The sequence below is a fragment of the Solanum dulcamara genome, chromosome 1 (genome assembly GCF_947179165.1).
Source record: "Solanum dulcamara chromosome 1, daSolDulc1.2, whole genome shotgun sequence".
Taxonomy (NCBI): domain Eukaryota; kingdom Viridiplantae; phylum Streptophyta; class Magnoliopsida; order Solanales; family Solanaceae; genus Solanum; species Solanum dulcamara.
The window spans coordinates 5,753,591-5,777,267 of NC_077237.1; the positions used below are offsets into that span (position 1 = coordinate 5,753,591).

Here is a 23,677-nt window from a genome sequence, read left to right on the forward strand (position 1 = left end):
AAATATGAATTGGGAACATGAAAATATGCACGTTACTGCTGAAGAAGGTTGCAGGTCGTGTAGGGACTGTTTTGGCGTATTCTAGTTAGCTTAAAGTTCAACTAGTGTCGTTGTTATTGTGGTGTCTTACCTGGAGGTGGTTTGTAATGTTGTAGGGATGGAAACGTGTTGAAATAGGGGTATAAGTGCTGCTGATTGCAGCCACGTTATGCTCTGTTTCATATGGTTAAGATTTTACGAAATAAAGATTGAAAACCGTATTTTGGAGTCATAATTTTGAGCGGGCTGTTTGAGACTTGTTTTGTGTAATGTTGAAGTGGTATAATTGTGTATTGGCTGCTGATTGTTGTGGTTGGTTGGCTGTACTAATTGAAGATGTAATTGGAAGTTCGGATAGGGCGAGTTATAAAGGAGATACTGCCCGAATTCCGTTAACTTCTTACCTAACTTATAAACTAGTCAAGAAAGGCGAACAAGGAAATGGTTCCTATGGATACTTGAATGCAAATGTAGGAGCTGGAGAGTCGAAGGTTATTAATATGAGTATTATTTTCATAAATAGGTTTAGAGAACGACGACGCAAATGTGGTTACGAGTAATCCACAAGAGGTATGTAAAGCTTATCTCTTCCTTTCTTTTGGCATGTCTTCAAGTTAAGTAATGAATAATATGAGCTTAAGGGTAAATCTACTCATAAATGCCAAACGTAATTCACAGTCCTTATTTACTTCTTGATGAAAGCACTCTTATAGTAATTGAACTAGGGTTTCTCAAGCCTTCCATACATTAGGAGGTGATGAGTATGTAAAGCTAGCCTTTTTTTTGGCATATCTTATATATAAGTGAAACGTAATATGCGCTTTGAGGATAATTCTATTCATAAAGCTTCGAGAATGATTCATGCCTCTTACCTATTTCTTGATGTTAGAACTACTACAATAAGGGAGATATTGCCTCTCAAATCTTCTACATGAAGGAAAGTAGTAAGTATGTAAAGTCTGTTTCTTCTTATCTTTTGGCATGTCTCAGAGATAGGTGATGTATGATACGAGCTCTGGGTAATTCTATTCCTAAGTCCTAAATACGATTCATGTATCTTATTTACTCTCTGATGGAAAAAGCTCTTAAGGTAGTTGAGCTATCACCCTCGAGCCTTCTATATATGAAATAGTAATTGAATGTATGAGCTTTTGTGCCTAAGGACTCTATAATGACAAGTGTTTGATTGCATAAGCCGTTTGGCATTATCTTAGTAAAAGTCTATGACTCCTGAGACTCCGTTGATATGGCCCCTAATGGCATTTAGAGGATACTTGAGATAATGATCATTTTGATTCTCAAATGATAGTTCATGACGATTGTTATACCGAGTCTCAGATGATGAGCTAATTGCATATGGTTACTCACTACTCTACTCATGCATGTTGTTAATACATCTTCCATCGAGTCCCATAAAGGGCCAGGTATGATATATGAGGACAAGATTATTCACTGAGTACTTGTTTCCTGCACGCCTGCTTCTTCTGTAATCTCACTTATACTGTGTTATGATTTATATACTCAGTATATATATCGTACTGACCCCCTTTCTTTAGGGAGCTGCGTTTCATGTCCGCAGGTACATATGTTCATTTTGGGGATCCGCCAGCTTAGGATTTCCACTCAGCTATGTTGGAAGCGCTCCACTGTCCCGGAGTCTAGCTTTTGATGCTGGTCATTTGATGTATATATTTGTCTAATTTAGGGTACAGCGGGGGCCCTGTCCCGCCATATGATACAGTTAATACTCTTAGAGGTCTGTAGACATGTGTATGTGGGTTTTTTGTAAGTTTGTTCAATTGCACCTATACGACGTGTTGTAAATATTTTTATGTTATGGTAGTCTTGTCGGTTTGCGTGCCATTTCATGATATGATATGAATGAAATAGGCTACATGTACATGAAAAAGCTTTGGCCCATTGGGGTTTTTGGTGTGTAGTATCACATTATACGTAGTTCAACTTGACTATAGCTAATAAATACGTATACGGGGGTCCAGGTCGGAACTCAGTCGCGGCCTACGAGGTTGGATCGTGACATTAACAAAGCAGTTGGATGGGGGTTGGGGTGGGGCGAGGGGGTAATGAGTTTACCTTTTGCAATATTTGTAGAACATTGACTTAATTTAATGATCATGATTGATTCGAGGATTTTACACGTTGGAGGTCTCTCTCTTTCTTCGATCGTATTGTATTTTTTCATGCGGACCTCCCTAGTCTACTCGTACTAGAGTATTGACTCGATCTAAAAGTATAATTAAGTTCAAGTTTCATCATTTTTGTAATGTCAACAAATGAAGTACTTTGATTTCAGCTCAGTTTTTCTTTGCAATTGCTTCGACGTACACCCTAACGAATTCTACCAGCAATTTTGTATTCGAAGTGAATTGTCTAAGTAGTACTCTTCGTTTCATTATTTGATTCTGGCCCTAAAACTAATTCCTATAGCTTCATCTTCTCCTTTATGATGTGATCATTTTTGGTCAATTTTATATAACACTTTTGAACAATTAAAGCGCACAGACTAACTTTTTTTTTTCTTTATACGCAATACCTTAAAATGTTTAAGTAAAATATTTATATTTTCAACAAATATGTTATTGACTAATATATAGATGAAATTCTGAAATTCGAAAGTTTAAAATACATTAGAATATAGATGGATAAAAATGCAAACCTATGTGCATTATATTTCTCTATTTCTTTTTTTATTCTTCCAATTTTTGGTTTCTATATTAGGAGATGAGATGTGCACGTTACTCCTTTTCTCCTTTGGTGAAAAGACGCACACATAGATATAAAGGCATGATTTATTGAGATATATAAAAAAAAAATATTACACCCTCCAATTTTCTTTATTGAGATATATAAAAAAATCTTTTATATGTATCATTATTATTCCCTTAAATGAATAATATATTTTAAAAAATCTAATTCATTTTTACCAATCTTAACATATCTTAAGAAAAAAGTTTGAGGATAAATAAAAGGTAATTAATCTAGTCAAACAATTCTTATAATTCATGTTGTATTGATATTCTCAATGAGTGTGCAAAAAAATAATAACAAACAAAAAGAAAATAGTATTTAATTTATATATACTTAAGCTACTCATAATTGAAGTTATTATTATAGGTTAGCTACATGTTTAGTCAAGTTCTTATATTAATGTTTATATATATTACTAGTATAAGAGTTTCCAAGTTTCAATTTTAATAGTCGGCCTAACTAAAGCTTTATCACAACATAAAATTAGTTTCATAAATTAAATCTTAAAAAAAGGCTCAATCTATTCGCCTAACAATTGTTATCCCTCCTATATTGAGGTTAATAAACCAGAAACAGTAAATATAAAAAGAGAAAAAAAAATAGTATCTGAGTCCACAGAATTTACCATGTGTCCTTAAGAAATTTAATCCCCTCACTGTACCCGATGTTATAGATTATTTCCTCCCAGGATAAAACGGATAGATCATTAAAGAAATAGCGGTACCTCAAACTTCTTCAATTTCAGCAAACTCAGAAAGCAGCAATGTAATCACACAAGCCACAACTTTGTTTGTAAGAAAATATATGCAGAAGAGAAGGAAAATTCAATGAAATAAAAATGAGAGGAAAATTCTCTATTTATAGACAACAAAGAGTAGTGTGAACATGTGTTTATTGTGGCTTATCGGAAAAGTCATAATCTTTCACAAAAGTCACAGCCTTTCAGAAAAATTGCAACTCTTTTAAAAAAGTCACAACTTTTGGAACGGTCACAACCCTTTTAATGAAAGGTCACAACTTTTTTTTTCCATTCACATCTTTAAAACTCAACAATTCCCCACATGAATGGGGAAATGACTATTGTTAAAACATATGCATGAAAAACGGTGTGATTTGTAAGTAAGAATTAATTGCATTTGGATACGTAGGTGTCTATTTGAACTTTCCTTGGTGAACATATATAGGATATACTCGGTCAATCGATAGATTTGATATCTTTGAACCGTCGAGTTTTGGTGTATACCTAGACAACATAAGTCACACAATTAACCCTTTAACTATTTCTGGTTCTCATTGTTTTGTTCGTTTCATCCATGAACATTTCTTGGTTCATAAGTGCGTAGAGAACTGGCCTTACCGGATTCTCCTTGAAGCGGCTTACACTTCACACTTACATAGGTGATATCTAAATGTGTTATCCCATAGAAACACCATTTGATATGCCCTGTATCAAACTTAGACATCATTAAAAGGTCCTAATGCCTTATCCTTGTTACTGAACATTGTCGTATCATGAAAATGGATCATAAAAATTATGTTGACAATGTTGAATCGTCATCAATGTCTTTGTTTGATCACCTTGAACCTAGATCTTGGGATATCCAGTCTTCTAGGTAGAGTTACCGCCACGATGATTTGTCCTCGGCCATAGTCCATTCTCTTTGATGACCGCTCAACTCCCTCTCTAGATAGGCCTTTTGTAAGTGGATCCGACACATTATCCTTTGACTTTACATAGTCAATTGTAATAATTCTACTAGAGATAAATTGCCTAACGGTATTATGTCTTCGTCGTATGTGATGAGATTTACCATTATACATGACGCTCCTAGCTCTTCCTATTGCATCTTGACTATCATAGTGTATGCATATAGGAGCCATTGGTTTGGGCAAAAATGGAATATCTTCTAAGAAATTCCGGAGCCATTTTACTTCTTCACTGGCCTTGTCTAAGGCTATAAACTCAGACTCCATTCTAGAGTGAGCTATACATGTTTGTTTGAAAGATTTCCAAGATATCGCTCCTCCACCAATGGTGAAAACGTATCCACTTGTGGTAGTTTCAGTTGACGCAGTAATCCAATTTGCATCAATATATCCTCCAACTAAGCTTGACTTTTACCTTTATTTTTAGCAAGATCAAGGTTTACATTAATTGGTGTTTTTGCACTTTCGAAGTTTAAGTACTTATATTTTTCGAGTACCTTTTAGATATAATGAGTTTGAGACAATACTAGACCTTGCGGAATTTTGTGAATTTTAATTCCCAATATCAAATCGGCAACTCCTAGATCTTTCATATCAAATTTACTAGAAAGCATACGCTTAGTAGCATTTATGTTTGCAATGTCATTACTCATTATTATCATATCATCCATTTATAAGCAAACAATGATAATTTTGTTTGGAGTGTCTTTAATGTAAACACATTTATCACACTCATTAATCTTAAATCCATTTGTCAACATGATTTGGTCAAACTTCACGTGCCATTGTTTGGGTGTTTGTTTTAGTCCATAAAGTGACTTGAGAAATTTGCAGACTTTATTTTCTTTACCAGGAACCACAAATCCCTCGGGTTGTTCCATGTAAAGTCTTCCTCCAATTCTCCATTTAAGAAAGCTGTGTTTACATCCATTTGATCAATTTCAAGGCCATATACTGCAGCTAATGCAATTAACATCCGAATGGATGTAATCCTAGTTACAGGTGAGTATGTATCAAAATAATCAAGGCCTTTTTTCTGTCTAAATCCTTTGACAACAAGTCTTGCCTTATATTTGTTAATAGTTCCATCAACTTTCATTTTTTTTTTGAAAATCCATTTTGAACCCAAAAGTTTGTTTCCTGGATGAAGATCAACCAATTCCCAAGTATGGTTGCTCAATATTGAATCAATCTCACTGACATCCTTTTTCCACAAAAATGAGTCTGCAGCGGACATAGCTTCTTTGAATGTTTGAGGCTCATTTTCAAGAAGAAATGTTACAAAATCAAATCCAAATGAAGTAGATGTCCTTTGACGTTTACTTTGTCTTTGATTCTCCTTATTAGGTACATTCTCTTTTGGTTCTTCTCGAGGTCGTTTAGATCATTTACTAGATACTTCAAATTTAGTTTTATACAGATAGATATGTTCAAAAAATTCAACATTATCTGATTCTATTACCGTATTCTCATGAATATCCCGATGTTCAGACTTGTAAATCAAAAATCGACATGATTTACTATTTGTAGCATATCCAATGAAAACACAGTCCACGGTCTTAGATCCTATTGTGACTCTCTTAGGTTTAGGAACTTGAACTTTGGCTAGACACCCCACACTTTGAAATATTTCAAGTTTGATTTTCTTTCTTTACATTTCTCATATGGAATAAACTGTGTTTTGCTGTGGGGAACTCTATTGAGTATTCGATTTGCTGTAAGAATGACTTTTCCCCACAAGTTTTATGGTAAACCTGAACTTATAAGTAAGGCATTCATCATTTCCTTTAAAGTTTGATTCTTCCTTTCTGCAATTCCATTTGATTGAGGTGAGTAAGGGGCAGTAGTTTGATGGATGATTCTATTTTTTAAATATATTTCTGCAAAAGGAGATTTATACTCTCCACCTCTATTACTTCTTATCATTTTTATCTTTTTATTCAATTGATTTTCAACATTTTTGTATTGTCTAAATGCTTTTATTGCTTCATCCTTACTATTTAACAAATAGACGAAACAACATCTAGTGCAATCGTCAATAAAATTTATAAAATACTTTTTCTTACCACGAGTTGGTGTTGACTTCATATCACAAATGTCTGTGTGAATCAATTCTAAGGGATTGAAATTCCTTTCAACAGATTTATAAGGATGCTTAGGATACTTAGATTCAACAAATACTTGACATTTTGATTTATTGCACTTAAAGTTAGGCAATACATTTAAGTTAATTAGTTTTCGCAAGGTTTTATGATTGACATGTCCTAAACGTGAATGCCATAAATTATTTGACTCAACTAAGTAAGAAGAAGCTTGAACTTTATTATTATCAACAATCATTACATTTAGTTTGAAAAAACCATTAGTGAGGTAGCCTTTTTCTAAATACATTTCATTCTTACTGATAACTACTTTGTCTGAAACTAGAACACACTTGAATCCATTTTTGATAAGAAGACCGGTAGAAACCAAGTTCTTTCTTATTTCTGGAACTTGACAAACTTTGTTCAGCGTCACCACCTTGACGGATGTCATTTTTAGGAATACTCTACCATATCCTTCAACCTTAGCCATTGCAGAATTTCTCATATAGATAGTCGCATCAAGTACGGCAGAGGAATAAGTAGCGAAGGCTTCTCGGACCTCACAAACATGCTACGTAGCTCCTGAATCAAGCCACCACTTTTTGGGATTTCCTACCAGGTTGCATTCAGTCATCATTGCACATAAGTTTTCAACATCCCCGTTTGTATCAACCATGTTGGTTTGACCTTTCTTCTTTTCCTTCTTGGGAGCACGACATTCCACAGCCTTATGTCCAGTTTTTCCACAGTTGTGGCAGTCTTCTTTGAACTTCTTTTTGCTAGGATAGTTTTTTGGTGAAAAAGGTTTCTTCCTCTTTTTTGATTTATTTGGACCATCCTCAACAATATTTGCTCCCATAATTGTTGAGTTTCCTCTAGCCTTCTTTTCGGCAGCCTTGTTGTCTTCCACGATCCTGAGACGAACAATCAAGTTTTCAAGAATTATTTTCTTTCGTTTGTGCTTCAAATAATTTTTGAAGTCTTTCCATAAAGGAGGTAGTTTCTCAATAAACGCTGCTACTTGAAATATCTCATTTATGACCATATCTATAATGGATAATTTAAAATCACTATTATATTCAACAATTTTATCAATATAACTATTGAATTTGATCATACCTTCTACCAGGAGATCATGAATAATGACTTGTAATTCTTGAACTTGAGACATGACATTCTTGCTATCAACTATCTTATAGTTCAAAAATTTTGTAGCGACAAACTTCTTTAAGCCTGCATCTTCAGTTTTGTATTTCTTTTCAAGAACATACCAGAGTTCTTTAAAGGTTTTACAAACACTGAAGACGTTATACAAGCCATCTTCCAATCCATTGAGTATGTAGTTCTTGCAAAGGAAATCAGAATATATCCATGCCTCAGTCACAATAAATTTTTCATTGTCAGAAGTTCCTTCTTCTAACACAGGAACATCTTCATTTATAAATCGTTGTAGACTGAGTGTAGTCAGATAGAAGAACATCTTCTGCTGTCAACGTTTAAAGTCAATACCAGTAAACTTTACAGGCTTTTCTATAGTAGCCATTGCTGTAGAAACTGGTGTTTTACTGACTGAAGGCATTGTGTTTGCTTCAAAACTTGATACATTTGTATCACCCATTCTGTTTGACAAAACAAAAGTAGTGTTAAACAACAAAATAACCAAATAGGGATTTTTGTTCAACTCGATGAAGTTTTTATATTCTTCAAACCGAAAAGAAAAATAAAAACTCAATTAACTTGATAAAGATTTTATTTCTTCGAACCAAGTTAATCACTGGAGTAGAAAGTCTTTCAACTTTTAGTCTCTAGCCACCCAAACAGAATATAAGATGAAGCAAAAATATACAACTTGTTTTTAGTTTAACAATGAAATTTTTATATGCTTCAAACCAAAGGAGTAGAAAATGAAAATATTTTACTCTCCAAAAGTCAAACAAAATAATTCATGAGAAGTCAAAAAATTTCAAGTGATACCTTTACACGAAAAATACAAACTTTAATACATGACCAATATCATCAAATCAATGGTCACTAGGGTCGATCACGTAATATATTTACTGATTTCATGTCACTTATCCTCTTACAAATGACATTATTTAAGTTCAAATTTATAAATGTAATGCATCTGACCATTTTCGTTGATAATATTTGGTTCCTTCATTTCATTTGTCCTCTTCGAATGAGAAGACAGTAACAAACAAAATCAAAAAATGCAAATAGTCATGCCACTAGAGTAAGTTACCAAACCAAATTCGAAAATTCAAAATTATACAGTAAAATTAAATTCCTTAAGATTGTTATCCCTCATGTATTAAGGTTAGTAAATCAGAAACAGTAAATATAAAAAGAGAAAAAGATAGTATCTGAGTCCACAGAATTCACTGTGTGTCCTTAAGAAATTTAATCCCGTCACTGTACCTGATGTTATAGATTATTTCCCCCCAGGATAAAATTGATAGATCATTAAAAAAGTAGCGGTACCTTAAACTTCTTCAATTTCAGAAAACTCAGAAAGAAGCAATGTAATCACATAGAGACACAATTTTGTTTGTAAGAAAATATATGCAGAAGAAAAGGAAAATTCAATGAAATAAAAATGAGAGGAAAATTCTCTATTTATAGACAACAAAGAGTAGTGTGAACATGTGTTTATTGTGGCTTATCGGAAAAGTCGCAATCTTTCACAAAAGTCATCGCCTTTCAGAAAAGTTGCAACTCTTTTTAAAAAGTCACAGCCCTTTTAATGAAAGGTCACAACCTTTCATTTCCTATTTACATCTTTAAAACCCAACAACAATCAAATTAGAGACCGAAAATAAATATAATTCACTCAAAAGCTCTCAAAGTACTATGTTTTATTCGCTTCAAGGAAGCCGCTCGCACAACACATATATAACTAAAAGTCAGACGGCTCATATTACGTACATAATCCTTCGCTTAATCGAAAACGTCCTCTAAACGACCCGTCCACCACTCTTAAGCAAACTTGTAAATTTTATTCGAATAATATATTTATGTTAATAAATTTCTTATATATATATATAAATATTAAATTCAAAATTTAATTACTATCACTTACCATCATTATCGGAAAATTGAGAACCCATAAAATTAAAACAGGATGTATGACTCTGCAATTGGCCATAAAATGTGAGGACAATAAAATATATGTCAAGAATGAGCTGACGATTACAAGCGAAGCAACTGACTGCAGTCCCTGAGTTTGCAATTCAAAAGTTTTTCACTTGAATTCCAAAAAATATGTTAGATGGTAAAATTCTTAAATTCAACTTCAATTCAGAATTTTTAAAATTTGAATAAATAAATAAAATATTTTTACTTTAAATTGCTCATTAAAAAACAAAAAAATAACTTTGATTTATATTTATAATTAAACACAAGTTCATTTTGTAAATATTATTTTTCAAAATATATAATTTTTTCAAATTTCATAATTAAACATGACAAAACACTCGCTAAATTTATGGAAAACTACACATGTCAAGTCGCACCTTAAAAAAAAAAAGAAAAAAAAGCAGCAGCCTCACTGGTCCCACAGTTGGCTGTGCACGTGAAATGCGAGGAACGCGTGAAGGCCACCTGCTCCGTAGTCGTCGTTGACTAGAGCGTGTATTAAACATTCAGTTATTGCGAGTGGGTCTCATTACATACTTTCGAAACTTCCGCCTCTTGTCCTTATCGAAAATTCTATTTTAATAAAATAAATTTCCGGTATGTTGCCCATTTGGCAATCCAATTTTGACATTTGACCTTTTTTTTTAATTAATAATTCAAGATTTTTTTTAAAAAAACTTTTCCTTTTTTCTCCTTTTTAGGTTGAGATTATTGAACTTTTTTACTTTTTTGGTTGCTGATTTTCAAAGGTGTAAATATAACACAATAATATCATACTCGTGAAATCCTACCAGTAGGATTTGAAGAGAATAGAATGTACGCAAGCAAAATCAAAAATTGCACTAAATAAATAATTAGAATATAAAATGATAAACAAACGAATAAGATATGAGGGATCAACATCTATGATATATACATGAAAAATAATTTTATCTTTATATATATAGTCAGATTTTTCAACGAAAAAAGTTCGGATGAACTCTTTTATAGTACCATAGCTCCGCCTCTAGTCGCGTAGGTCTGCGGAGCGGGGGTGAAGAGAGGTGAGTTGGAGGATGGAGGACATTATCAATGTCCATATAATGTCAATTGTAGAATTAGTTTTCCTTATTTCTACTATGAAATTTTTTATTTTTTATTTTTAAGTGACTTATTTTTTTTAAAAGAATATTTTTTAAATTTCTTTGTTAACCAAACAAACATGAAAAAATTTAAAAAATTTAAAAAATATTTTCCTCCGAACATGTCACTATACTTATAAGTTGTAACTTGTAGAAACTTTTTCTTTGAGAAACTTCTTCCAAAAATCATCCAAAAGGCTATGATCATTTTTTTTTTTACCAATAGGGAATATGGTCAAATTAGCCTTTAGATGGTTCAAAATTGAGAAATTTCGTCCTCCCTTAATCTTTTTGTCTAATATTATTTTTGTCGTTGGAAAAAAGTTTCATTTTTGTCCATATGTAATGCCTAGGAGAGCTTCAATCTAAAGGTAATTTAGGATAATACATAAGTATCACCTTCAACTATGACCGAAATTTCAGCAACATATCTTAACTTTACTAGGGTCCTATTAATTTTTGAATAATTTTAAAATGAAATAAATATATTCTTAAATCTGATGTGGCACAGAGAATTTGCACACTCTATTAAAGACAAGTGATGGATGAAAAAAGTGAACACATGTTCTTTTTTAATTTGTAACTTTATAATTAGTTAGTATACATAATTGTTGATATTAAAACTTACATATATATTAATTTATTATCATTTTTTTCTGTATAAAATATTTATTTTAATTTCTTCCTCATTTAATTATTTTTTTCTTTCATTAATTTATTATATTTTCACTTTAATTATGTTTAAAGATTATGTGGATTTGTTAAGAAGATAATTAAAAAGTGTCCTTTAATTTTAACATTTTAATTTTTTTATTTTTTATTTAATTTATTTCACTTATTTTGATATTCATTCGAAATTAACTTATTTTAAATACAACGCATTTGAAATTAAATTTGAAATAGATAAAAAAAAAAGACAGAGAAAATAAAAGGAGTAAATAAAATCAATAGAAAAGACAATTAATGAAGGTAATTTTTTTAAAAACATTAGATGTATTAACTTAATTTAAATACAAGATAAAGAAAATAAAAAGATTTAAAAGGAATAAAAATCTTTAAAAATATATATTTTTTAAAAAAAATGAAAAAAAATTATTTACTGACGTAGCGACGCGTGTGTACATACATAACAAACTTACTTGGTTGAAGGTGTCATGTCAACACAAAAAATGCACGAAAATGCAAAAAATATGAGTTCAGGGAGTAATAGAACCCTAATTAAATTAAGGTGTATCGCTGAAATTTCAATCATAGTTCAAAAATACTTATGCATTATCCCATTAAACTATCATCAAAAGTTAAGAGCTAAATTTATTTTTTTCAAAAAAAAATGAGACACGTAAAGTTCACTTATGTCATAGGATCTTGACAAATACAAGATGACTAATGAATTAAAAATGTAACGGATGGCAAAAATTGAGCGATTTTACATAAATTTCCGATATATTGTTGTATAATAATATTACCCATTTGATAATTCAATTTTGAATTTTCTTATAATTCTAGAATATGTTTTACTAACATTTTCTTTTCTCTTTTTAGGTTGACATTATTGAACATTTTAATTTTTTTTTGGTTGCTAATTTTCTATGGTGATAAACATAAAAGAGAATCGTTGTATTTCAGTTAGTTGATTATTTGAATTTTCACCTTATTGGTAAAGATTCGATTCTCCACATTCTAATTTCCTCTTTAATTTTTCCTTCCCCTAAACCATTTTTTTATTTTTTATATTTAAAAAAAGGTGATAAGCATATTATTATTTTATTTAAAAAAAAAAAAAAAACTAAAGAAGTTGTTCTTCCTTTTGACATGGTCACTATACTTGTAAAACTTTTTCTTTGAGAAACTTCCTCTAAAGATCATCCAAACGGCTATGATGATAATAAATAAGGTCAAATTATCCTTTGTATGGTTGGAAATTGAGAAACTTTGTCCTCTGCTATTTATTTATTTTTGTCTAATATTATCTCAATTGTTTGAAAATGAAATGTTATTTTTACCCCTAACGCTTAGTAGAGCTTCAACTTTTCAAGGGTTATTTAAATCAAATCATTATTAAAAGTTAATTAAGAGGCAAATTCGAACTTCTCTTTGAAAAATTTGGATACGTGAAATACACTAATTTTATGTTAACGTTGTGTTAAAAATAATGACAAGTACGAGATGATTTGCAATGTTAGTGATATGTATGAATTGACTAAATATTTAGACTTATTCCCCCTATAGATATAATATTTTTCATTTTAAAAAATTGGGGGAGATTAGCGAGGATATTACGTATCGTATAGGGATGAAGTGGATGAAATGAAGACTCATATGTAGTGTTTTGTGTGAATAAGATTATAAGAATGTGTCATTTAGTTTTAAAGGTAAGTTTTATTAAATATTGATCAGACTAGCTATGTTGTACATGATGGAGTGTTGATTGGTCAAAAACATGATTATCCAAGAAACGAAAGTAGCGGAAATAATTAAGGTTGTTAAGATGAATGTGGGAGAATATTAGAAAAGGTAGGTTTAGGGGGCAAAAAAATCCAGGATAAGGTAGATTGACCTCTATGGTGGAAAAGATGATAAGGGAGGTGAGACTGACATGATTCAGACATATTATGTGAAGATGAAATGTAGAGACGTTCCAGTGAAAAGGTGTGAGAGGTTAACTATTGTGGGTATAAGGAGAAATAGAGTAGATCAAAAAAAATACTGTGGAGAGATGATTACTGATCAGACAAAACAAGATATAACATACCTGCAACTTATCGAGGAGATAAGCCTAGATCACCTGAAAGATTTGGAAATCGAATATTATGATAGATGATTGTCTTCTTCATTTTGGTTATCATATTATTTGTTAAGATTCTTCCACTATTTAATTAGACATTTCAAATTTGAATTATGAATATAAAAAAAAATTTGAGAGTGCTATTTTTAAAAATTAGCCCTACAGTATATAAATCAAATTAATTATTTTTTATACGAATATCAAAACGAAAATCCCAAAAAGTAAAGAAAAGAAAAGAACGTGTGCTTTATTTTCCTCTTCATTTTTTTTTAGTCAAAGATGATTTTTGAGCATGCCATTTAAGAATTTTTAAAGTCCAATTGCTAGTCCACGGTAGCAACATTAAAGATGCAAAATAAATTAACGGCAGACATATCCTTCTAATTTCTTGCAAATCACGTTATTTATAGATAAAGTTTAGAATTTTATTTCTAGAACATTCATAGTATAAAGAATATTTTTGAATTGAATCATATCATAAAACTTGTCATAAACTCACTTTTTTGGTGGCTCTAATAAAACTAACATAATGTTATTTGGGCATAGACAAAATAAAACTATTTAGGTGATAATTTTTATTTTATTTTAATCTTAATGAGTAAAGTTATTGGATACTTTAATGATAGAAGATATTATATATTAGTGAACTAATAATTGATAAGTATATTAATTGGCCTGATAATAATATTATAAGAAAAATCAAATATAAAGATAAGATAATGTTTTTTTGCCAATCTATTATATACAAATTAATGTAAAAATTAAAAATTGAAAACCATTAGCGAAGAGGATTTAGGATTATAACACAACCCAATAAAACAAATTCTTAATATAGTCATAATTCTTAATTGGAACTTACTCACACAATTTCAAGTCCCAAGTATAATGTTTATTGTATTTTTTTTATTTATATATATAAGGAGAGATATAATTTGAGATATTTATTTTTAAAAGTCAGAATAAATAGCTTAAAAATGAACAGAATGTATGTTCTTACCCTTTTATTTACAATTAAACCGCAATTGTACATGAGATAATGTTTCTGTAGACATCTATATTCAACAATAACCTTATTTATTTTTTAAAAAAACATTAATCTTAAAAAAAGGTAAATGGAGGGAGGAAATAGTTTTGTAACGAAACTTCTATATTAGTCTTTAAAAAATGGATAAAATAACGAACGAGTAAAAATAAACGGAGGAACTAAGGAATTACTCCCGCCGTTCTCTTTTACATGTCAAATTTTGACTTGAGATAGTTATTAAAAAAACAATGATTGGTATATGAGTTTACCATTTTACCCCTATCAATTGATAGAGTCTTAAACATATTCACTCACTATATTTTAAAAAAAATATTAACTCCATATTAATAAATTGAGGGTATAATAGGAAGAAAAAAATTGTTCTTCCATGATTTGTCATAAAATGACAATTAAAAAAATCAAATTAAAAAATATTTGACAAGTAAATAGAAACAGAAATGGCGGGAGTAGTTTTTAACGAAACTTCTATATTTAAAGTATCAAATTAGCTAACATTGTAATTACAAATTTACAATCTCTCTTAAATTTGGAAATTTCCGTCAAACACGTTGCAATTTGATTAGGAAACTAATTTGATTATTCGTCTAAAACAACATCATTATTAATTGAACAAACAAGGAGTATATATTTATTACTCCCTCCGTTCTTATTTACTTGTCAACTGTTTTCTAAATTGATTTTCCATTTTACTTGTCAATTTTGAAATGTCAAGAAACGATAATTTTTTTCTTTTTATTATATCCTCAATTTATTAATATTAAGTTAATGTCTTTGAAAAATGTACTGAATAAATATATTTAAAACTCTATCAATTAATAGGAATAAAATGATAAACTCACTATATCAATTATTATTTTTTAATAAATGTGCCAAATTAAAATTTAATAAGTAAAATGGAATGAAGGGAGTATTTGTTTCTAGAAGTGATTAATGCAAGTGTTTAATTAATAAGGTTAATTTAATGTTTTTGTCAAACAAGGCCTACTTACGGAGGCGTTTCCAAAGACCAAGACCAACTCTATCTGTCAACAGCCCACTAATACAAATTCTATTTCATTTTCATTTGACAAATATGCCAACAACACGAGAAAGAACAATCAAAAAGGATTCTTGATTTTCATTTAATTAATATCATATATTTAAAATTCTCTAATTCCTATTTACATCATCAAGTAGGCCAAGCTTTTATAAACTTTTCATCTTGAAAAAAAATAATCTTAAAATTATTTTTCGATAAAGTACTTCTCAAAAGTAGCAATTTGTATTTTGATTGATCAATTTGAAAAATATTGTCATCAGTATAAAAACATCAATTTATATTTGGCTGAGTTTCCAAAAATATTTTTGAAAAAAAAACATCTCATTTTTTTCTAAAAGCTTTGATCGAATCCCTAAATTTTAAAAATATAACACTTTTAACTTTTCAAAAATTGGGGCAAATCAGAGTAAAATGCTCATTACCCTCTTTTCTTATTTTTTTTTTTCAAAATTCAAATTCAAACTTCTAATTAGAAAGACGATAGTTTCCATTATTTCATTACACAAGACAAACTTAATGAACAAGTAATAAATACATTCGAACTTTAGCTCAAATATCGTTATAAATAAATTTCAAATTCAATAACAAAAATAATACTAACATAATTACCGTAATTCATAAATAAGTTCTCGAAAAGATAAAATATATAGAGATTTTTAGGTTATATCAATAAAGGAGTTATTTTTGATTGACATTAAAATTATTTCAAATCCAAAGGGGAAAAACCCAAACAAATGATGGAATTTGAAAATCCACCCTCACCCCCACTCCCACCCCCACGCCACCCACCCCACTCCACCCTCTCTATGTCTATATATTACATCAATGCCAAAGCCAGCACACCAACATAGACAACTCAATTAAGGAGCATAATACATATCAAGAAGTTCCTTAATCAAAACATTTTTTTTTCTTTCTATTGTTTCCCACCTCTTTGTCACCTTTCCAAAAAGGCAGAGGAATTCAAGAATACACATAGTAGAAATATACAAAATTCATCAAAAAAGAAGAAAAAAGATGGAAAATACATACATACATACAGAAGAAAAATGGTGGTTTTAGTTAGTTCTTCTATAACTACTTCACGTTGACTATAAAGATACAATCTTTAAGATCTTGCCGGCCGCCGGTAACTACCCTTTAACCCATTCCGGCGGTTTTGAAGTTTTGAACATTTTTCTTTTTTTGGTTAAAATGGGTTCTCTTCCAATTGCGGTTTCTGGGTCCACCGTCAACGGTGGAGGTTGTAGGTGGTGGCGGTGGTGCAACAAGAATAACAGTACCGGAAAGAGTAGTAGTAATGGCAGCAGCAGCAGTGATTCTTGTGCTAACTCATCAGCTTTTGTGTTCTTTTTGGTGTCTTTTGTTTGTCTTGCTTCAATTGCTGGACTTTATTGTAGACTTTTACTACCCCCAAATGTACATACAACACTTTCTTCTTTGGGGTGTAATGAGGACAATGAAGGTTCTTGGTCAATTGGGGTCTACTATGGAAACTCTCCTTTTAATCTTAAACCCATTGAAGAGGTAAGCAAACACCCCCCACCCCCAACCCATTTTTTGCTCATTTTTGTAGTTGAAAAGGTTCAGTTTTGATTTTCTATGATTTGGGGTTCTGCGATTTGTTGTTTTGAGCCTTTTCAATTGAGATTCTGGGTTTTATTAGGGGTTTGTCAATTAGAACTAGAGATTAATGCTTCTTGTGTTTTGTGCTCAAAAGAGTTTTTAGCTCCTGTTTGGCCATAGTTTTTGAATTTGTGATTTTTGGAATTTGAAAGTTGTGTTTGGACATGTATTTTACTTGGAGAAAAATTGATGTTTTGTGAGTGGAAGTTCGAAAAACTGAAACTTGAAACATTTGAAGAAAATCTGATCAAATTTCATGGCCAAATAGATATAATAGATGATAAATTGTCAAAAATTACTCCCAAAATCTATGGTCAAAAGTTAGCTTATTGTTTTTTCATGGATGAAAAATACTTGGTTTGTGTGAATTTCATGATTGTTGAACTTTGTGTCTGGAAATGTTTGGCAGGCATTTGTTTGGAGGAACAAGACTGCAGCATGGCCAGTGGCAAATCCTGTTGTCACTTGTGCTTCAGCTTCTGGGGCTAGTTTTCCTAGTAATTTTGTTGCTGATCCTTTTCTTTATGTCCAGGTAGCTTCTTTTTTTAAATTTCTTATATAGCTTTTATTGATTGATCCTTGGTAGAAAGTACTACTAGTAAGTTACTCTGTGATGGATTGGCTTTGTTATATTTGTGATGTGAAAAAAAAGAAGAAGCAATTTTGGATTTTCTATCATGTTTGTAATCCGGTTGGTGAAACTTGAAAGTATGATTAGTTGTTTGAAGTTTCATTGATGAGACACTTGTGGAGGAGTATTTAACTTTAATCCTCTATTATCATCATCTTTTAGAGATTGATGTGATGTTTATGCAACCATGTCAGCTTAATCACCATTCTGAAACAGATAGATTATGCTGTTACAATTATTTAAATTGGCTGATGATGTCACATGACCTGTCATTTAACATCCTCTTGGTGAGGAATCCTGCTGAGGAGTAGTAGGTTGAGTCATAGAGTAGATAGTGATGGAAAAGGTTATAGTTTAGTTCCTTGACATAATCCTTTTGTCTCTTTTGGATGTTGCTTTCCTTGGTTGTGCTTATTATTCTTCTCTGTGTGGGGCGTATCCCGTCCCTGAGCTAAAAATGTGCAAAAACATGGGATAGAAAGAGATAATTAGAGAACTGGACAAGAGAAGAGTCTGCTCCCCAATTTTCCTGCACTTCTGTGTGCAAGGGCCACTTCTTGTGCCACAATATGCAATCGAGACAAGAAAAATTGGGTGGAATCTGTTATAGCAGAGATAGCATCGTGATGATGGGCTTGTTAATCTCTAGGGGCGCAAAAAAAAGTATAGACGACTGATCAGAAAGAAATGGTATAGATGACGCTAAGTAATGTTAGTCTCGAGGAATATAAGAGCTGGAGAATTGGATATATGTTTTTTTCTGAATAGAGCTGACCTTTCTCTCAGAGGCAAATTTCCTATATCCAAATATTCAATTAATATCAGAACTGGTTCAAAAAATCATCTGTTTTGAGCTTTCGACCATTCTTGAACTTTTAACTATGAGGTTGCATGTCCTAAATATGTGGTCTAATACTCGTCTAAGTTGACTGGGGTCAATTTAATAAAAGGTAGGGAGTAATTGTTGATTGTTTGTTTTTGCGTCTGAAATTGTGATCTTTCAGTAATTCCTTTACTGGTGTCCTTCAAACTAGGCCTTTAAGAACTTCTCCTTACAACATAGAACATTATATTTTCTTATCAAGAACATTTGAAGAATGTCTTTTCTACAGGTAAGCAATAATTTTTAGTTTCATTGTAGCATGGGAAATTCTGCACAAAACAGCTCTTTAAAAATGGTCAAATGTGTTCTGAGAAGCAGTGATGTCCCCTCATGTTCAAAAAGTTCAACAAGACTAACTCAATAGGCTTCTCTTCTACTGCACAAATAGACCCAACAAGGCTTAGATTTAAAGTGGTGCATACTCGAATATAATAAGGTTGCTTCATCAAAAGCTAATTTACAAGAAAAACCAGGAATTTTGAGTTTCACTTGTATTGTTTTCTTAGATGTGGCATTACTCATCTGAAAGTTATGTCATGTATATGGCTTATCTAGTTGTGGTAACACAAGATATTTAATGTTTGTACTATTTTCACTAAGGTGTTAGGTCGTGCTACAATCTTTAAATTCCTCTCCTTTAGTTCATACAAAATCTTGATTGTTATTTTTCTGTTTAATTACGTTATTCAGGGAGACATCCTTTACCTGTTCTTTGAAGCAAAAAACTCAATCACAATGCAAGGGGATATTGGAGTTGCAAGAAGTACTGATAAGGGAGCAACGTGGGAGCAGTTGGGTGTTGCTCTGGATGAAGACTGGCATCTCTCCTATCCTTATGTCTTTGACTACAATGGCAATGTAAGATTCTTACTTCCTGAACTACGTATGCGTCATGTAACTCAATTTTGTCGGGAACAACATTCAACTTGCTACTTCTAAGTCCTGAAGTTTGGTTTGTAAAAAGCTTAATGGGGGGAAGGACTTAAAAATATTGAACCTGCTAGTACCTCGTGACAGGCCTTGTAGATAGCATGTGTGAATGTGATTTCATCTTTATGATTCTATAGGCAGGATCCTGTTCTGTAGAATAAAACTACTTTCTCTGTCCCAATATAAGAGTTCTTACTTTACCTTTTGATTTGTCCCTAAAAGAGTGCCTCTTTCTATATTTAGTAAGTTTTCCAAGTTGCAACATCCTACATGTCAAGTTTAAGACCACAAGATTCTAAAGTCTCTCTTTATTTCTTAAACTCCATGCCCAGTTAAACTGAGACTCTTAAATCGGGACGGAGGGAGTATCCAATATAGTGTTAACTATCCTACTAAAAATTTGTATAGTACTGATACTGTCTGTATCAGAGGTGTTATTCTGACGCACCACTAGTAAAATTCCTAAACAGTCTCTATCAGTTGATTTTGTGGTCTTTAAATCTTCTTTTGCTACCTGGAAATATTAATCTTGCTCTATCATTGAAGTCTATTTTGCGTGAAGCCGTGAGTAATATTTCCTTCCATCTGTATTATTTTGTGCAGACCTATATGATGCCTGAGGGCAGTGCTAAAGGGGATCTTCGTCTTTATCGATCTGTAAAGTTTCCTACGGAATGGAAACTGGAAAAGATCATAATGAAAAAGCCGCTTGTTGATTCTTTTATCATTCAACATGATGGGAAGTACTGGCTTTTTGGTTCAGATCACAGTGGAATTGGTGCCAAGAAGAATGGTCAGTTGGAGATTTGGTATAGTAGCTCACCTCTTGGTCCTTGGAAACCGCATAAAAAGAATCCTATCTATAACACAGATAAGAGCAAGGGGGCCCGAAATGGAGGTAGACCATTTTTATATGGTGGCCATCTTCATCGTGCTGGTCAAGACTGTGGTGAGACATACGGGCGGCGTTTACGTCTATTTAAAATAGAAGCTCTGACACCTACTGAATACAAAGAAGTTGAGGTTCCTCTGGGTCTTAAAGATTCAATGAAGGGACGAAATGCCTGGAATGGTGCCCGCAGTCATCAACTTGATGTGCAGCAACTAAGCTCTGGAGAGTGGGTTGCAGTAATGGATGGGGACCGAGTCCCTTCAGGAGATGTAAATCGACGGTTTATTTTAGGTTGTGCATCAGTTTTAGGTGTTGTAATGCTGGTTATAGTGTTTGGTATGCTACTAGGAGCAGTGAAAGGATTAGTTCCCTTAAGTTGGTGCCCTCACAATGTTGGAAAGAGGAGTGATGCGTCTTTCGATTGGGAAAGATCAAGCTTGTTATCTAATAGAATGAGACTATTTTGTAGTCGGTTGAACAGAGCAAGCTCGTCTCTCCGTGCCAGAATAAAGCCAAAAACATGCAGTGGAGGGTTGGTTCTTGCTGTAATATTTATAGTCACTGTGGTGTTAATGTGCACTGGAGTGAAATACATTTATGGAGGCAGCGGTGCACAGGAAGCTTACCCATTGAATGGTCAGTACTCTCAGTTCACTTTATTAACAATGACCTACGATGCTCGGCTCTGGAACTTGAAAATGTACGTCAAGCATTACTCAAGGTGTTCTTCCGTGCGTGAGATCGTTGTAGTGTGGAATAAAGGCCAACCTCCAGAACTGAGTGAGCTCGACTCAGCAGTGCCAGTGAGGATAAGAGTAGAGGAACAGAACTCGCTAAACAATCGATTTAAAGTAGATCCTTTCATAAAGACACGAGCAGTTCTTGAGCTTGATGACGACATTATGATGCCTTGTGATGATGTTGAACGGGGATTTAAGGTATGGCGTGAGCACCCTGAACGCATCGTAGGGTTTTACCCCCGGCTTGCAGATGGAAACCCATTGAAATATAGAGCTGAAAATCATGCTCGCGATCACAATGGATACAATATGATTCTGACAGGGGCTGCCTTCATCGACAGCAAAATGGCTTTTGAGAAGTACTGGAGCAATGAAGCTGCAGCAGGAAGGGCAGTGGTGGACAAACTTTTTAACTGTGAGGATGTGTTGTTAAACTACTTGTACGCAAATGCGAGCTCTTCCAGTACAGTTGAATATGTGAAACCAGCATGGGCAATCGATACTTCAAAGTTTTCTGGCGTTGCAATAAGCCGGAATACACAGACTCACTATGGACTCAGAAGTAGTTGCCTCCAAAAGTTTTCAGAAATGTATGGAAGCATATCAAGTAGAAAATCACAATTTCATCATCGAAACGACGGTTGGGATGTATAGAAGGGAACAAATTCTCTAGCATCATAGTTGAAGTTAGTGTTTTTTCTTCTTTTTGATCTTTCTTTTCTGTTGGTATAATTTTGGTTTTGTGATTTTTGCCAAGCTTTGTTTACCTCCTGTTGTGAATTTTTCTTTGGGAGGACTTTTGTCAACTTTGGTCAGTCAAATGTACATTAGTTTAGATACATAAGTTGATATAGTTCTTTTGTTGTCCTATCAGCTTTCAAGATATACTTATCACCAACATATAGTTGTGATACGATTTCAATCCAAAGCAATACAGTTCCTCTGGTCATAAATGGCTTCCCCTTTTCTTTTCTTCTCTTTCCATAGAAGAAGCTGGAAATGGGGGTGGGGGTGAGGGTGGAGGGGAGTTTATGTGCTTGTATAAGGTATAACTATAATCTCCTTATCCATTGATATCACATTTTGTGAAATGGCTTTCTTGTATTGGGATAACTTCAAGTCAAATTGTTGGTAGTGAATACATGTGCTTGTGTAAGATAACTATAATCTCCTTTTAACTGCTATACATCACACTTTGTGAAGTGTCTCTTTCGTATTGGGATAACTTCAAGGCAAATTATTGGTAGTGAATTCATATGCTTTGTGACATGTCTCTTTCGTATTGGGGTAATTTCAAGCCGAATTATTGGTAGTGAATACATGTGCTTGTATAAGGTATAGTTGCAATCTCCTTAACCTTTGATATCACATTTGTGAAGTGTTTTTCTTATATTGGGATAACTTCATGCTGAATTATTGGTAGTGAATACATTTGTTTGTATAACTATAATCTCCTTGACGGGTAGATATCACACTTTGTGAAATGTCTTTCTTGTATTGGGATAACTTCAAGCCGAATCTCCTTAACTATGGATATCACACTTTGTGAAGTGTCTTTCTTGTATTAGGATAACTTCAAGCCGAATTATTGATAGTGAATTCATGTGCTTATATTAGGTAACTATATTCATATCATACTTTGTGAAGTGTTGCTCTTGTATTGGGGGTAACTTCAAAAGCCAAAGTATTAATATAGCGAATTCATGTGCTTGCAGTTGGTAATTACTATCAAGCTGGAAATATATGTTCATACTTGCCTCTAACACCCTTATAAAAAAAGAAGGAAAATTCGATTTATACAAAGATTTTGTGATTTGATCTGTTTCGGAAAAAGTAGAAGAGTGCTAGATTTTCCACAGAATTAGAACGTTTTACCCAAAGGTTATTTAGGTAAACTTGTAACCACTATGTCCAATCACTCCATAGTTATAGGCTTATTAGCATTTGTTTATTTGCTAGAAAATCCAGATGATATTGCCATAGTTGTTGGCAAAAACTTTTGGTAACATTGCTTTAATTAATGATACAACAACAACAATATATAATCACAAATGGAGTCGAGGAGTCGAGAAAGATAATGTGTACGTAACCTTATTTCTATCTTAGTGAAGATAGATTGATTAATATAAAAGGGCAGCTCGGTGCACTTAAGCTCCCGCTATGCGCAGGGTTCGGGGAAGGGCCCGACCACAAGGGTCTATTGTACGCAGCCTTACCTTGCATTTCTGTCAAAGGCTGTTTCCAAGGCTTG

At 32.5% G+C, this 23,677-nt stretch overlaps 2 protein-coding genes across 2 annotated transcripts; one reads left to right on the plus strand and one right to left on the minus strand.

The window, feature by feature from the left end:
- Nucleotides 1-7,170: 7,170 nt before the first annotated feature.
- Nucleotides 7,171-8,217, minus strand: LOC129885347 (uncharacterized). Its single transcript, XM_055959595.1, has 3 exons — nt 8,109-8,217; nt 7,719-8,015; nt 7,171-7,646 (listed from the first exon to the last, which is right to left on the minus strand). The coding sequence occupies exons 1-3, from the start codon at nt 8,215-8,217 to the stop codon at nt 7,171-7,173; spliced, it is 882 nt and encodes a 293-aa protein (XP_055815570.1).
- An 8,357-nt stretch (nt 8,218-16,574) lies between these two features.
- Nucleotides 16,575-22,296, plus strand: LOC129899535 (glucosamine inositolphosphorylceramide transferase 1-like). The gene is made up of 4 exons (XM_055974540.1): nt 16,575-17,251; nt 17,760-17,882; nt 19,555-19,722; nt 20,398-22,296. Exons 1-4 carry the CDS (start codon nt 16,919-16,921, stop codon nt 22,078-22,080), a joined length of 2,307 nt encoding a protein of 768 aa, XP_055830515.1. The 5' UTR covers nt 16,575-16,918; the 3' UTR covers nt 22,081-22,296.
- Nucleotides 22,297-23,677: the final 1,381 nt, after the last annotated feature.